Here is an 18076-nt window from a genome sequence, read left to right on the forward strand (position 1 = left end):
ACTTTCCTCTATCTAGTGCCTAGATCTCCCTCCTCCCCCCGCAGTAAAACTGGCTGGCCCTCAGGCTTGAACTACAGGTTTTACTTCTCCACCACCGCAGACACTAAGAGTTTGCAGCTGATCAAGAGATAGACCTGCCCCCTCTTTTTTGTGACTCTCAAATGCGGACCAAAATCCAATCAAATGGTAAAACTAGGCAGTGCTGATGGAAAATGAATCAAGTTCCTGTTTTTCGTTTTTGTTGTTTTGTTTGTTGTAAATGTGCTTTGTTTTGCCTTTTCATTTTATGGTATACCATATTTGCTGACAAGACTATCTCATTTATATGTGATATCTGATATAATTGAAAACCTAATAAAGTTAAAAAGAAAAGAATATGTTACTGCAATGTTTTTAGAAAAATATAAAATATTTCAGTGCCATGTTTAGCTCCAATAGTGAGAGATTGTAAAAAGATAGTGGGTGCCATACGGCTTTCTGCGCAGTGAAAACAGTAAAACTGAAGAGTGCTGATCAAATACAAACCAAGATTCTGTTACTGAGTCGCATATTCTTGTCTAAAATATTTTCAAGAACATGTTTTAGCTTATTTAACTGTGACACGAGATCTGTCCGGCCGCCATCGTACAAGGTCACATTAACTTACCCACCAGTTATTGGTCCACTGCATTTTGGTAGGTCTTCTACCTTTTGAGCAAAAGCTTATGCCACACTTTTTTTTCTCTAATGATGTAGCACCAATTTCAAAGATATCTTTGTCTTTCCACTGTATAGAAAGCTCAGTTTAAAGTGAGGACTTTCTTTATATCGGTGAAATACTTCATAAACATTAGCTTTTCACCTCGTTGGGTGTTTCTATTATTGATGACTGTTTCACTACATGGAACGCTAACAACCGAGCTACATTCATGAAAAGTGTGGAATAAGACTGAGGCAGACTAACAGGTTTTTCTAACAGTAACACTGAGAAATTATCATTTTGTTTTTCATTGTTACAAAATTAGTTAACTGCTCCTGGCAACAGCTCCCAGAGCGTCTGTGTTGAGTGAAAATGATGTCAGCTGGATGGAAACATCAATCGCAACCTTTCTCACCCAAACTGAAATCAGAATCTGTATGAATTAGGTAAAACAAAAAGGCAAATCAGTCGAATTATTACACCTGATGTTACCTCAAAATTAAAAGGGACAGTTTATCCCAAATCAAAGATAGATATTTCTTCTGTAACCTGTTGTGTTGTTGTCAGTCTAGATTGCTTTGGGCTGTAGAGATGTCTGCATTCACTCCAATATAATGGAACTATATGGCACTTGGCTTGTGGTGCTTGTGGTGCCAAAAAATTACATTTACTTTTGAATGAACTTTCCCTTTAATTAGGTGTCAAACCCAACCTTAACAATACATGTCATTGAAGATAATCATTCATTTATATCGATTTACTTGGACTCATCTTTAGAGAGTTAAAAATTAATATAAGTAAAACTTTTCTCTAGCCAAAACGTCATCCCGATAAGGTGAGTTCAACAATCTGTTTGGCTCTGTGAATCAGTCTGGACTTTCTGCCACCTTGAACATTTCCCAGAAACTAAATCCAATCAGGGACAATCAGGGATCCACATTGTAGTTGACAACATAGACAGCCAATCAGGAACTGCGTTGTAGTTGATGATGCAACCAAGCCCCCAGGAAGTGCGACAGGCTCTGATGCAAATTTTACACAGCAGCCAGAAATGGAATTAAACCGTCAGGGTCTGTCATGTGATGCCCCCGGGGCCCAGAAAGACTTCTTTCCATTGATTTACACTGGGAAAGAGACAGATGTAAATCAGTGGATGATTTTTTTGTGAGGGTCAAAACCCCCACAAAACAACTAATTTCACTATCTAATTTAAGACAGCCAGCTTGATAACATTTGGAAAGTCTAACAGCCCCGCAAGATCAAACTTTCTTTGACCGCCATTTAAGCTAGTGAAGCGTGAGCAGAACACTTGGCGATGCTTGGCGACCGTATGTCTCTAGTGAGCAAACCTCATGGGCCCAGTAATGCAGAAGATCCTGGTACTTTCATACCTTGTAAATTGAGCTGCTCTCATAGGAATGCACTGGGCCCTGCCTCTGTGCTGTATCCAGATCTACTTAATACATCCATGGATGTGACATGCAGGCTGCTGCTTGCAGAAGAAGAAGTCTAACCTCAGCAGAGTAAACACCGTGATAAAACTGAAGCTATTAGAAATAGAGTTAATGACTCAATTAAACAAGAACAAAAGTAAAAAGAGGAAAGACATTTCCAATGTTCTTCAGACTGGATATGGCAAAAGCTTTGGTGATAAAGAAGATGTTCCACCGTACAAATTCAGTGTTTACTGTTGTCTCGTCACTGATAGCGCTAATGAAGGACCAGACACGAGAGCCTTCAAGGCTGCCATGCAGTGTTCACAATGCTTTGTACGTAGAATAGGGACGCTGCCAGCTGGTATTTGGCAGTTCGGGGGCCTGGTTACTGAATGAGAAATGGCAGAATATGCCATATGTTTTAGAAATGGTCTTGCCAGGCAAGGTTTTTGCTTGTGCTTTATCAATGCATAACACTGTACTCCTGTGTGTCTTTTTAAGACGAGCTGTAATGATGTGTCACAAAGAAAAGCACACCAAAGATTTCTCTGTAAGCTCCCCAACGAAAACTAGGTGAGCCCCACTTTTAGTTCGGCGATCCGTTTAATCATGGTAGACCGCGGATAGGTTCTTCTCAGAGGGAGAAGGAGGGAACGTCAGGTCTAATTGCTTTTCACACAAACGTCTATACCTTCAAACGCTGATGAAAGCCGTAAGCCCCAGCCGTTTTATTATTAAGTCCCCCCCGAAAGACAACAAGCATCCCAGTTAAGAACAAAAAGTTAAACGTGGCCAATTGCTGCTGATGGATTTCTGCTGATGAGCATTTTTTTGTTCCTGGTCTTTGTTTTGAAGCTGGAGGATGCAGCGCCCTAATCCACATCTCGATGAGTCAGCCCTGCTGGATTACGGCATTACCGCTTCACTCAGCCTGTGACAATGCCGCCCACATCACAAAGCAGTTAGTGATCATGGGAGGATTACAGTGACTTTATAAAGCAGAGAGGCATCATGTTTACATAAAAATATTAAACACATCAGCACTATACTAAACTGTCATATTTTCTATCATAGATCTTTATGAGCTAAGGTTGTATTTTCCTTTCTTTATTGCTCTTTTCTTCAATTTCCCGAGCTGTTAAAAGCACTTTGAAGCTGTCCACCTTCCACTGTCACGGTTGGGGTTATGTGCTCGAGTCTGTAAGTGCTCACGTGGACACCGCTGTCACTGAAAGAGGAAAATGACCCTGAATGCCACACTGAGAGAATAGTGCAACAACAGTAACAGCATAGCACTGCTGATACTGTATGATTATATTTAATAGCTTTATGGGTCTGTCGGTCATGCTTACTTTTCAAATTAAGACCTTTCATACATTGACAGCTCTTTTACCGCAGCTTTAAGCTCCTGTGATTTTTTAAAAATTTATTATATACTATACATACTTCATACATGTTAGCACTGCTCGTTTATCACATACATCATTTATTATCATTCTACATGCAAGCAACTCAAACATTTAGGAAGCGGTTTAAAAGCAATTTCTTTGTAATGCCATTTTCAAACCCTTTATTTTTGGGCCATATAATTTACAGGTATTTGTACGTACATGTGTATTTGAGGAGGCTGAAACGTGTGTTCATTGGCCATATATGATTTATTCTAAGATGAAAGTCTTTTTAAATCCTTTAAAGAATTAAGAAACATAACAATTAAGATAAGTAATTTATTTTAAAGTAGTTAGGTTAGTAGTTGTCATTAAATTGAAAGACCTGTTCATCAATTTGGGAATGACTGTAGGTTCAAATGTGTGTTTCTAACTTGATGATGAGGTGACACAATCATAATTTTTTTTTCTTTCTTTTTTTGAGTTATCGACACTATTTTCAGCCATTTGTTCTTTGTTTTTTTTGGCAGTTATTACCAACACCCAGATTGTGAAAGAAATGTCTTTTCTGGGGAAAAACATCTTCATCACAGGTGTTTATTTCTGACAAATACAGCTGTGTAAATTAAGGAAGAGAGGAGTAAGTTATTAGCAACAGCAGCAATATCCAACATGAACTTGATACAGACGTAATGAAAATGTTGGAGGGATTTTTGGGATTGTACAGATCAAAAATACAACAATGTGTAGGGCTTGTCCCTAAATTTGTTATCATAGCAATACTTGGTTGCTGATTTGATGCTTATTGTAATTCTACAAATATTGCAATGCCATATTACTACTTACAGTGATTTTTTGTTCACTTTTGTTACTTCTGGAGACTGTATATCATGAGATTTTTCCAAAAACAATGCACATCATGTCAGTCAGTCTGAATCTTATTTCAGCAGCACTAAATACTGTATATATAAGGATGGTAAATAAAATGTACATGTACAACAGAATGTATGAAGAAAATATACACTTTTTATAGTAAACATAAACTGCTACATTTAGCTGTTACTGCAGTGTTTACTGTACATTGATTTATTTGTAGCAATCTGCACAATACACACACGGACCACCTCATATTGATTTTCCATGAATTTTTAAAAAACTATTTAAAGGAGAAAAAAAATCTTATTTTATTTTAGAACAACTGGCAACCTCCAGGGCTGAAAAATGAAGCCAAAGCGGAAGAGCCAAAAAGTGCAGTTCCTCAAATGGCCACTTGAGGCTGGCTCCAAATCAGAGTCAATCTCCTTAGTCCCCCATGATACAATGTCCACCTTTACAGCAGAAATATACATGTTTACAGCCTGGTACAAAAACATTTTTAGTCTTTGTCGCTAACTTTAACATTAATGACAACTGTACGGGTCTGAAGCACCCAGTCTAACCAGTGTAATGGCAGCAACAGAGAGTTTGCTGACTGGGAGTCAGGTTGGAGTGGAATCAGTCCACAGACTGTATAAATAATGAATGCAGCTGCCATAACATCACCTACTGGTTTGTAGACTATCGTTCTAAAGCTCGGGTTCGGCGTTTTGGCTTTCGCTCTATTTTTTTTTTTTTGGATAATTTCTGTAAAGTTGGACATTTTAACATGGGGGTCGTTAGGGATTTACTCTGTTTTGGAGCCAGCCTCAAGTGGCCATTCAATAAACTACAGTTTTTGGCATTTTTGCATTGGCTTAATTTTTCAGCCTCGGAGGCTGCCGCCTGGATCAGACCCCGCTGCTGGGGTTAGCGTTGGCTGAATTCAACTTGTTAGAGCGACCAACTGAAGGTCCGTGTCCTTCTTTCTCGCTCAAGCTTTGTTTTTCATGAAATCTATGTGACATCACGTTACTCACGGATTACATCAATAACCCTGGTTACTTCTGTTTTTTTTATTAGGGGGCGATCACACTGAGACGCATTGCACCAGGCATGAAAGCTCCACAAACGCCTTGGAAGCGCATCGGAAAAACGACTTGGAGTGCCTGTAGAGCGGGGCTGCATGCGCATGGCCAAAAGTGAAACGACAAGTGGTGTGAGTTGGCACCTGAGCAGAAAAGTTGAAAATATTTAAACTTTTATGTGCGCCCAAAAAACGCGTCATGCAGCAGCAAGAGATGAGCACCCAACAAGTGTGCAGTACCACAGGGAAACAACAGGTTTGCTGGCGACGGTTTTACAGCAACGCGTCTCAGTGTGATCAGCCCTTTATACGTCACTAAATATAACCACTCAAAGCTGTGATGTAAGCATCGTTCAGTGTGTCTCAGCTGTAGTCTGCATTTGACAACTAATTATCTTCATTTTTATTCAACGCAGAATAAGAGAAGAGCTGGATAAATACAATAGTTCCCTTTAATGCACCTAAACATTTTGACACATCAGAAGCAACCAGATGGTATTTTATGCTGGTGCAGCACATCATACCTCTCCAGCGGTATGCATAATGGTAAAACAAATGTAAAATCTGGCTTCTTTGTCTTTGGTAATGAATTGACACATTTGAACTCTCTGGGGAAATACTGCCTGGGGTCTCTGTCATTCTTCCACAGGCAGTCCTGTTGTCCTCTTCATTAAGAGTGAGGAGAGTGCTGAATTTTGGGGCAGTATGGTCAATGTTTGAGTTGCAGATGAGGAATTAGGCCTGTCATGTGGCACAAATTGCTTGTCTAAACAGTCCTCTCACTAGTCAGTGGCATAATGAGTTCCACAGAGGCCTCTGCCACCGCTGCATTGTGCTGTGCACTAATGTGACACTGTAGCCTGGGGTCGCACATGTGTGTGCCACGGCACTCGTTTCTTCTCAAAAAAACGTTGGGGTTAATGAGGTGCTTGTGATTATATGTAATGCTTAATGATTGTTGTATCGCCTCTCTCTCTTCCACCGCGCACTCACACCTTAAGAATTACCTGAGTATGATCATTAATCCAACATGTGCTTGTTCTGCATGGATGCACAACCAGGACACCTTGGTGAATGGCAGCACAGCTTGCTGCCCTCTACACCGGTCATTAACTCTTAATGACCTGTACGCAGGCAAGTCATGCAGAATTTACCACACATACACTCAACTGAAGTGTGTTTGTGTCTTTCCTGTCACTGTCAAGACATTTGCATGATTACTCAATCATAGTTTATAGGCTTCTGTTATCTGAAAGTGCCCTCTAACAACACTTTAAATATTGTAAGCATATGCAATATGTAATACATTTAGAATAATGTACTGAACATTTCCATAACACTAAACTCACCAATTTGCTGCTCTTAGTTTCTCTTTTTTACCAGAAACACTTCGTTTATTCAATAATTCCACCTCTTTCAGTGATTATGTTACCATCATTACAACTTTAAAAAACTTACAGTAGATGTTTCAAAATCAAAGCCTACCAGGAACAGGATTAATTATGCTCTTAAAGTCACAGGAAGGATTTTGATGTGAAACATCAGTGCATGAAGTGTTTTGTTGACGGTTATTTAACAGGGCTTGCAGCGCTCCAGCTGTCCGAGCTAATTCTAGACAAATTTTGCAATTCCAAGAATTTCTATGTATTTTTAATAAATAAATTACAGCCACAAATCTTTAATCCATGTCATTCATAACTGGACTTCATGATTTTAACTTTGTCTGTAGGCTACAGCACAACAAATAATACATAATAACATAAACACAATAAAATCAGACAGAAAAACGAAACAAAACAGCTCAGCCCTCTCACTTGTACAAGGACAAATATCGAGTAAAATGACCAATCAATAAAATACCTCTTGACATGTGGTATGACACCTTACAGCGAATGGACCAAAACCTGGTCTCAGTCGGAGCGAAGCACAGCTGGGCCAAATGGAATTGTCCTTCCGCAAGGATAACAAAATTGGGTAATTATTTATTCTCGTAAGGTGCCAATAGAGGATTATAACATATCAGGTATGGAATTAATCTGTAGATGCTCCGGCTCAAAATGAGATCAAACCTTTCAGCAGATGATGTTTTTGAGCCATAACAAAGAAACAGATGGTAATGACTCACCATAGTGCAGAGTCAGCAGTCAATGGTGGTGTAAAACATACAGTAAAACATTTTTTTAACAACTGCGATTCACCCAAACCATGAAAGGCACAAAAGCATACATTTATAAATGTGCACACAAATTATGACACTGATTGCTCCTGTAATTTGTGAGATTAGCTGCTGACAGACGGAAACACACAATCAAGGATAATTTTTTTCTTTCATGTGCAAGATTAATTGAAGTCACTTGCATTTTTAAATTTTATGATAAAACCACTGAATGTTATGACAAGTCAAAACACAGTGCAACAGTAATGCAGCAGTGGCAGTCGTGCCAGTTACTGGTCACACTGGAACAAGTAAAGGTCTCGCTGGGCTAAACTGAGAGAGTGTAGATTTTATTGTTTTTTAATTTATTTTTTCTTTCCTAAGAGGAGGATTGTTATGTCTTTTATCAAAAGTATTATAGTTCTGCATTTTTCAAATAAAGGCACAGCCCTCTGCTGTTGAGTTTAAATAATGGCCTTTGCCTCTCTATGCTTTTTTGTAGCTGCACATCTTAGTGTGTGTACAACAGGTTTTGGGAAGCCAGACTATGATGAATCAGCTTTATATTTAGAGCTGTCCTTTCTTATCATGTTAAGATGCTGACAGTCATATTTTCTGTGAATACTGTGGGCGGGTGTCATGCCAGTGAAAGAAAAACAGAAATTTTGCATGATGCAAAAAAACATGTGTACTAGTAGCACCTTTTGAGGTGCACAACAATAAAGACTCTGTACACACTTGAGAAGAGAGAGATGGGTGTGCATCAGTGGAAAAACCTTCAGATCTCGCCTTTATTCCGCACTCACAACAGCTGTCCCTGGTGAGAAAGACAGCAGAAAGGCCACTGCTTTTTTGTCTACGGCAGGGCAAAAGCACTTTTTTCCTGACGTGATAGCAGGAGACATGAAACACTGATGAGAGGCCTCATTCAATCATGGCTAACTGAAGTCTGAACAACTCTTAGACACATTGAATGCAAAGGTGGGTACAAGAAAGAAGGAACCTCTGAAGAGAGTCAAACTGTGCATAAAGACGGACCGGAGGTGCTTGATTTTGCTGCTTTGAGGCTGCTGCTGAATGAGCAAATGAGCACTTAAAAGTTTTCGATTTAGAATAAAGCTACAACTTTAGATACATAGAGTGGTGGATGAAGTATTCAAATTCTTACTGAAAACATGCTGTGAAAACACGCCACTGCAAGTAAAGGACCTGCTTTCGAAATTGTTCTTGAGAAAAGTTATGTAAGTATATATTATCTGCAAAATGTACCTCAAGTATTTAAAGTAGTCCTTTTTTACACAGTGATCATGCTATAGGGCCGCTTCTTCCCTATAGGTCCCTTCTTTGCTCTGCCTTTGATTTTAGACTGCACGCTGACATCGAAGAAACAAAAGGGGCATGACAGGCATGATGGGTGTGACGGCCAGGACGTTCAACGCAACAGCATCAGAAACTACTGTGACATACCCGTTCTAAACAAAAAACAATGGCTTAACAATCATTTGCCGCCTCTGCTTGGAGGGTTAAGAGCTCCCGGACCTCACTGATTTCCCAATTTGCAGACATTTACTGCCGCTATCCCTTTTAAATTAAGTTAGCCGCTAACTGCTACAAGCTGCTTTTTAAGTGTTTCACAGTGGATTGAACGCATTACATGTTGTCAAAACCAGCCAAATCAGGTGCTTCTAAGCTCAAGGACAGAGACTTCACAGCCTTTAATAAACAGTCTGTTTGCACTATCAAAGGCTTTAAACTGATCAGTGTGCTCCAGTTCTTTTCTTCTCTCTCTCGGATAGTCAACAGACAGTTGAAGAGTTGACGAAAGTTGACTCACTGTGTGGCATGCATTCAAGTTTTTCAAACAAAAAAACCTTTGTGAAAGCTAAGGCTGCCCTTTGAAAGCTGGTAATTTGAATCATCAATCTGAGATTGCTTCAAGTCGAGCAGTCATTTTTTCTTTCTGAGCAGTGCAATTCTGGGGATGTTTTGGTCCCCAGATTTTGCTGCGGAGTGAGTGCTCTTAACTTTCCTGCTACTCTTTGGTACAGAAAGCTGCAGACATGCAGGCAGCAGCACGGAGAGGGAGAGACCTTCTGCTTTGAAGTGGTGAGTTTACAGCTCATAGCAACTTAATATGATACTCTCTCTGGCTTTTGTTTGATATCGATTGTCCACAGAAAATGTTGTTGCACATTTACAACCTATCGTTAGCACAGTTAGCTCGTTTACTATATTACACGAATGCTACTGTCACACTGAATGTCCTGTGAAGCCTGTTCAAACTTTGAAAGGAAAACAAAACAAACTGTCGAATATCCATATTGACCAGCCAAATCTGACTCAACTGGCATAATACTAAGTCGGTCCAGCCCGAGTGAAAGCTGACGTAAAACAACGTTTTGGATTGGGCTCTATATAGCTCAGTATAGCCAATCCAGATATGAAACGGAAAAATCCCTTGACTGGACCTGATACGGTTTACTGAGATAATATCAGGCCATCCCCATTATGTACCATTTCTGCCAATACACACCCCTATATCCTACACACTGGACCTTTAAGTACTTGAGTAAATGTACTACTTTGTTCTCCACCACTGGATACATCTGTGTAGGAATGAATATGATTGGAGAAAATATAAAAGCTCTTGAGAAAGCACACAGAAACTCCCAGATTAGTGACTTTTGTCAGGTCACTTTTCATCTTTTCTAAAAGGTTATCCATCATCAGCTAGCTGACTGTGTCCCCTGTTGAGACCCTGACAGCCCACTGAGATATTGCAGATAAATGCTTTTGTGAGCGTGCCAGGTGTATGGCCACTACGAGTGCCTTTGGATTTTAAATAACTCTCTCTGCCATTTGACCTTTATCAACTGAGTTACTTAACATATGCACCATAAGATAGGATACATTTGCTATGGATATTGTGTTGGTGGACTCCTGAGAGGCGGTGCAGCTCTGCAGAGGAAGAAATGTGAATTATTTTTAGCAGATGTCCGCTAAAACTGCTGACAATAAACAGATATGTGTAACAATAGATTCTTGCTGGCTCAGCCTCAAGAATGATTCATCACAACAACAAAAATGACCTAGTTTTACATGCATTTCTTGAGATTGCTATTTGTTTGTAAGAAAAAAGGGATGACTGCTGTGTGTGTTTACTGGTGTGTAACATACTAATATCACCACACAGAGATAAATATTGTCTTTGAAAATATAATACACATTGCAGCAAGTCCAGTCTCAGCAGCTAGGTTGTTTTATGTATCTGGACAAGTTCAATATACTGCTGTGTGCTGATGCAATTAGATGGAGTGTGGTGTAACCTTAAGGCAACCCCTCTGGTCAGATGGTGTTTTAACATTAATACGGTTTGCCTGAAACAAAATTCAGCTCAAAAGGATCTACAGCACTGGAGCTGTATGTCCCTGCTTATGGGCTAAAACCCTTGTTGAAACCACTTTAAAATAGTGCTCATTGTGCAAACAATCACATTTTAAAAATGTTGATTGCTGTTGTGTTTGCTGTTCCGATCTATACACTCAGAGGCTGAAATTAACGCCTGCCAAGCGTCATATATGAGTAGACTTTGTGATTGGCAAGTAAGTCTCAGAAGCAAATCTGCTAAATTGGCGAGTAAATAATTGAGCCAAAACAGTCATTTAATAAAAAACTAAGCTGAGAGCCTCTGCAGCATTTTGGTGTTATTTATCTCAGTGCTGCCTCTGGCCTCTGCCTACTGTCTGTGCCCGTGACTAGTTTGACACTCACACAGCGACAGAGATTTCTATACTTAAGGTCATTTAAGGTCTGAGGTTGTTTAAAATGCCAATTTAATTTTTTTTTCATTTTCCTTTTTTTGAAAAACATCCTCCATTTCTTTCTTGTTGGTTCATGGCATTTTTAATTAGATGCCAAAATCATAGTAATACTACATTTGTTTCTTTAGGCAGATTTTAAAAATTCTATTTAAAAATCAAATCAAGCTGTTTATGGCAAACTCTTTAATATTCTTGTTTAAAAGTTATACAAGTACCTCTGTGATTAATTTTTTGAAGCTTTATTGTACTGCAGCATTTCTAAATAATTAAATACTGAAGATATACCCAATATGTATACATTTTGGCCAATAAAAATATGCACATACAAAATAAAATAAAATAAATTAAAATCTGGCACCAGTCTGCTGCTTTCTACCTTTATTTTGGCCGTTTGGAGATATGCTAAGCAGATGGATTTTTTTAATCTACCAGTCCCCCTGACTGGTGAGTCAAAAATCTAATTTGTGAAATGCATACAATTATATGTGGTGTATTTCAATTCTACCTTTTCTTCTTGTTATATCTGTATTTTTACTATTTGAAATGTTTAACCCATCATCACTTATTTTACGCTTGCTCTACGTCATCTTTTGTTACAATATTTTGTTCAATTTGGCTTAAAAATCCAAACGTTCCTTGCAGTGTATATAAAACATCAGAGCCAAAATGAAGGAAAAGAAGTTGCTATGATTACAACTCTTGAATCAGTGCCAGGTAAAAACAAAAACAAAACAAACAAACAAACTACTCTGTCTATCTATATATATATATAAAGATGGAATACAACTTTGGAAAACTTGCACATATCTTTGCAGACAACTCTATAAACCACTCTGAATCTAGACAGATAATCAGAAATCGAAGAAGTTTTATCTGGAAAAAGAGAAGCTGTTTCACAACACACCATGACAACCATGAACCCAACACACTGCCTGGTGTGAACAGCAGTCCATCAGTCGTTTCTCTCCCGCATGTTCTCAGATTGTGAGCAGCTCAGCTGGGGAAGATGAAGGTTAAGGCCATCTCAATGGTCGCTGTTACTAAAGGAGATTGTTTACATTCTCTACCCAATTTACTCAAGGCTTTACATTGATCAACTCAAGTTAGTACTGGCTGAAAAAGAGTCTGAGAAATGCTGTTTGGATACTGATGATACGTGCAAATAAATGGCAAATAAATGTATGTACTATGTATATCAAGGTTCCCAAAACTTATTAAACATCAAATTCATGAAGTTTACAAGAACTTTCCGGGCCAAAATCCCTAAAATTCAAAGACCCAATACAACGTAGCCTGAGACACAGCTCCAGGTTGTTTACTGTACTGCTATAGTAGAGGTTATCAGGAACATTAAATTTAAGGTTTCTCAGGATGATGAACAAACATCAATTTAAGAATTATTTTTTCTGTAATTTGATGGATGTCAGTCTCATCCACACCTATCAAGATAATGTTGGTAATTTTTCTGTTTTGTTTTTTTGTAATGGATGAAGCTGGGTAGCTATATAGCAATGACATTCCCCTTTGCTGCCTACAAAACTCTTGTCCACATCAATAAGCACATGACCAAAACTGATTGACTTGCAGAACAAATCTGAGGCCTGGGCTTGTTCAATACAACTATGATTCCCCTTTTACACATTTTCATACATTCACACATAAACTTAGGAGCTTCAAATGCAAGTTGATCTGCTGAAAACAAAATGAGGTATGTAAAAAAACAGAGCAGATACAAGATCAAGAAGTGAGATTTTTTGCTCATGTGTCCAGCAGGCAAATGACACATTAAACTGAGGGGTTGTGATTGGCTCCGGCAGCATTAGTGCAGTCCAGACGACATCACAAGTCACTTTATGCAGCCGCATACACTCTTTCACCAAGAAAATGTCACTGATCTTTTGTGACGAGAAAGCTTTCAAAATCACCCATTCAGTTTTTTTGAAGAAAAATTATTTTCTTTCACTTCTCAGATATGAATTAAACATTCAATTGACATTTTGCCAATGCAACAAGTAGATATTAGAATGACAAATTAGCTTGAAGAGCAGGAGTTCAAATGAATAATTTATCCGAACAAACACTGCATACTCAAGTATCCGAGAAGGAATTTTAATTGTCTTAAATTGCTCTGCTTTTAAAAGGCAGTGTCTATATAACGAAACTTTGGATCACTGCTCTTTGTGTGAAAGCAGTTAATTATTAATATGCTGGTCATGAATGTGAACTTGACTGATAGCTGAAATGGAAAATGGGTCATACAACAGAACAAAGTAACTGTTGCTGCTGATTTGTAACCCAGGAGACGTTGACGACATCTATGTGGATAAAATGTCTATCTGGTTGTGCAAGAAGCGCTTTTCTTGGTAAAGAAATGCACATTAAATACATGAGGTTATAAGCATGTCACCATACCTGAATTTAGTAGTCCATCCCCATACTAGCAAAATTCCACAGTGCTCCTTATCCAAACTAAAACAAAACAATAAATCCCATGTACTTTAAGGTCCAGCGTTTGATTTAGGGGGATATAGAGCCATCTAGGATTGCAGATAGCAACCAGATTAAACTTTTCCTGGTTAGAATTTCTCCAGTGTTCATTGTTCAGGTTTTCACCAAGAGTCAAATTATCTGCAGAAGTCCCCTCCTATTTAAAACAAACAGACCAGTTGATTAAAACTGGCTAAAACACAGAATAAAATGTTTCACATTACAAATCAGTGTTTCTTTGACGCTCTTCATCACATCAGAGATGATCCCCCTGCTCATCTTTTCTCTCTGAGAACTTAACGTGTGCTCACCTTATTTCTGATCCAGACCAGACTGAGGTTTTTAGTGGGAGCCAAATCATCCTCACAGGTCTCCGAAACAAACAGACTAAGTTATTTAAATGTATAAAAACACTGAATAAATCTGTTTCATGTTACAAATCAGTGTTTCTGCGACGTTGTTTGGCATGCCGAAGATGGTTTGTCAGCCCAGCACCTGCTCATGTGTGCTCACCTTGTTTTTACGATATCTTAAGATCCAGACATTCAGGAGTTTCTTTCTCTCCAAAACAAATTAAGCAGGTGGTGTCATTGCAGAGAGGCTGCTAACTGCAGTGGCTGATGCAAAAACGTGAATGGCCCAATATGGAGCCAGTGTTTTGTTTCCATTCTGGGCTACTGTAGAAACATGGCAAAGCAACATATTGATGTCGGTACATGAGGACCTGCACCCTATGTAGATATAAACAACTCGGAGGTAACAAAAACACAGTGATTCTTATTTTCAGATAATCATCCACAAAAGAAAACATGCTTATTATATTATGTTCAGTTTTATCCCTCTTATTCCTACATACTGGACCTTTAAACATACACTTGTTTATTGAAAACCTTTAAATTCACTTCATTTAAAAAATGTAATAATTCCTGATGATCCTTGAACATTAAGTACTCGTACCAGTGAGTTTGTGAGGTTTTGTGTGAAATGACATGTATAATAATATAAAGCTAACAGTATATTCACATATTTCTCCTTGACTGCTCTTGTTGTTCAGCACTTGTCCATGTAAATGTGACTGTCGGTCTTTCTGGTTGGTTATCTGACTTGATTCCTCTCCACTGTGATTGGATGGTTGGTACAAAGTAGGGCTGCAAGTAACAATAATTTTCACTGTTGACTAATTTGTTGCTCACTTCTCATTTAGTTGTTTGGTCTATAAAATGTCCAAAAATGGTAAAAAATGTCAATCTGTGTTTCCCAAAATCCAATATGACATCCTAAAATGATGGTTCCCATACCAGTGAAATTCCATGCCACATTTCTAACTTGGTCCTGAGGCATCGCTTCTTGTGGCACTGCTATGAGGTGAGTAAATCTACAGTGTTCAGTGCTTCCAGAGCTACAATAATCCAATACTCAAAAATTGATAAAAATGACTGACCTGCAAAGTTGAGACGGCGGATGTGCTTGAGCAGATGAGTTCCATTGATGGGATCCATTCTGGCGCAGAGGCCCACCTTCCCCGGGCAGAGCTCCTGGTGCATGTTGTGCAGGGCATGAGCCATCGCATAGACCGCATCGATTACAAACTGCACCTTTCCTTCCTGCTCATAGTTTGAGTCCTTTCCTATCCGCTCCTGATCTGTAAGACACACACAGATGTAAGTTAGACACATCACATGCATTATCGTACTGTATGTCTGTGATTTTGCAAATTGGTCACAAGCAGTTTGGAAAATGCATCTTATGTGGACGCTCATTTGGCTCATTGTTAACCGTATCAAGTGCGAGGTTGAGTCACACATTTGTATTAGTTCAACAATCCTGAGAAGGATTTTGATGAGTGTATTTAAAACACATGAGCAGTACTTTTATCAGCCACATCATGCAATCAAGAAAAACACGTTCACTTAAAGACTGAAGTGGTTTCAATGACCGGGTCCAGCTTAAAGAATTATCCACTTGTGAGTTGGTCCCTGGTCCTCATTTGAAGAAGTCTGTTGATGAAGCACGTTATTTAGTGCTTGTCCCGGACAACTAATATCCATAATAGTACCAAAAAAAGATTTCTGAAGAGAGCAATCACGAAACTCAATTATAGAATAAGTTGAGGATACTTCTCATGTTTGCTAACAGTCACTGAAACGTATCTTTTCGACACTTCTGCTCTCGTGTCACGCCCACGCTGGAGAGCAGCTCAGGTCGGACAGGATGATTGTGTGCACTTGCAATGGACTGAACTTTTTAAATGGAGGGTGTGGCATCAGTCCAAAAAGGCACAGAAGAAAATGCATTGCTCCTCCGTGAGTCTTATTCTTTCTCCACTGAATGGTTCTTGCCTCTTGCAATTAGCTAGAAGGTAAATATCTGGATCGCTGCAGAGGAGCAAATCAATTCCAATATCTGGAGTGCAAGGTTTTCTCCTCTGGGAAATCTCATCAGTTAAAAACAAAAAACTCTTTCTCATCTCTCCAGCAAGAATACCTGGATTTCCCTCTGAGTGGTTTTATACACATTAGGTCTTGGACCTACATGTTTATACATTAACTATTACCTATATGCAGTGTGCCGTTTTCCATTTGCAACTTTAAAAACACAGATATACCTTCTATTGTGATCAAATCCAGACTTGCTGTGTGTCCGACTGTAAATTAAGTCAGTGAGGAGTCAGAGTGGCAGGAAATGGAGACATCCATTCACAGGACAGGGATAATCCGCTCATAGGCTCAATGTAATAACTTGTGATAGGAGTTCATTAATCCTGGCCCAGGTTGTTCCATTGCTTTTTGTGATTGTTAATTGCTATGAGGAGGTGCGGTCTGAGGAGGAGATACAACATGCCAATCCCAACTCCTCCTTTCTCCTCGTGAGCCTCCAATCTGAAAGCCGTCTCAGTGTAACTCTGCTGTATGTGCAGAAGAGATTATAAAAAGCAGGTGTGTTCAATTGAGATTAACGGTAGACTAATTACCAGGGATGAGCTAATGATAGAGCCGCATGTATTTATAAACATGCCAAATAGAATTATTAATTAAGCTTAGCAAGTTAATAAGCACAGGGTGGGGGATGTACTGCAGAAATCTTGACACATTGGCTGTACTGGTGGATGAAAATTTACCTGACGGTGTGTGAAGCCGTTTTTTCCACCACATTTAGCAAAAATGTGATTGAGCCAGTGGTGTTCAAAATTGCTCAAAGTTTTGTTTGGCATTAGAAATAAGCTGAATTTGTTCGGATAATGTATTCTTAGCTAAAGAGCTTTTAATTATTTTTGAAAATTATATTTATTGTTTTTTTCAAAAAATAACACAACAAATGTACAAATAAAAGCCCAAATAAAGATACAGATGAAATCAAACAAAAACCTGCAGTTATCTTTATGCATTACAACTTTTTTTTTTTCAAATGGTCAGCAGACATCTTGGTGATTGACTTTAAAGATATTTAATAAATTGTCTCCTAATTTTTATAAAAGCGCTGTTATTTCCCCCTTTTTGATAAAAAAAGAAAACAATGACTCAGTGTTTCTCCAGGAGGCTGCAAAACAGTATTTAGAAAAGTTCAAAAGTGAGCATGACATGATTATGTTTGTATTTGCACCTGACAGTCTTATATTTCAGAAGGAGGAAGTCCGAGGATAGATGCCTGAGCACAGACAGGCAACCCAGAAAAAATGTCGCTATGTATTATATTTTTCAAGAAATTTTTATTTTGTTGGCATTTCCAAAGGCAATGGAAAGATCTCCTTCTAGGACAAATGTTGTATATACTATAAGGCACATTTAGCAAAAGTATGAGTAAGAATGCAAACTGACAAATGCACGTCATGAAAAAAATACAGCTAATTAAAAAAAAATGAAGGTTTTCTTTTTTTCATTGGGGGGAATTGCGAAAACTTTTTCAAAACACAAAAGGATGTGAGCTTTATCAGTAAACGACAAAATAATAAAATAAATGGATGTACGTTTTTCACAAGGTTTAAGTTTCGTAGTTTGGGAGTCATGACCAAGCTGCAGCCTCCGAGGGTAAAAATGAATCCGGTGCAGATGAGCCATACACTGCACTACACTGAATGGCCAGTTAAGGCCGACTCCAAAACTGAGTAAATCCCCAGAGACCCCCATGTTACAATGGCCAACTTTACGGCAGAAATAAACATGTTTACAGC

The 18076-nt window shown here is 38.7% G+C and overlaps 1 protein-coding gene across 1 annotated transcript in view; it reads right to left on the bottom strand.

Moving 5' to 3' along the window:
- LOC121949544 (metabotropic glutamate receptor 4-like) overlaps positions 1-18076 on the bottom strand; it is a 240766-nt gene that overhangs the window by 33400 nt on the left and 189290 nt on the right. The window contains exon 7 of the mRNA XM_042495264.2: positions 15350-15550. Within this exon, the coding sequence (XP_042351198.1) occupies positions 15350-15550 (201 nt within the window). The remainder of the gene's footprint in view (positions 1-15349; positions 15551-18076) is intronic.

Source organism: Plectropomus leopardus, chromosome 2 (genome assembly GCF_026936395.1).
Source record: "Plectropomus leopardus strain MGB_pleo_1.0 chromosome 2, ASM2693639v1, whole genome shotgun sequence".
Taxonomy (NCBI): Eukaryota; Metazoa; Chordata; class Actinopteri; order Perciformes; family Serranidae; genus Plectropomus; species Plectropomus leopardus.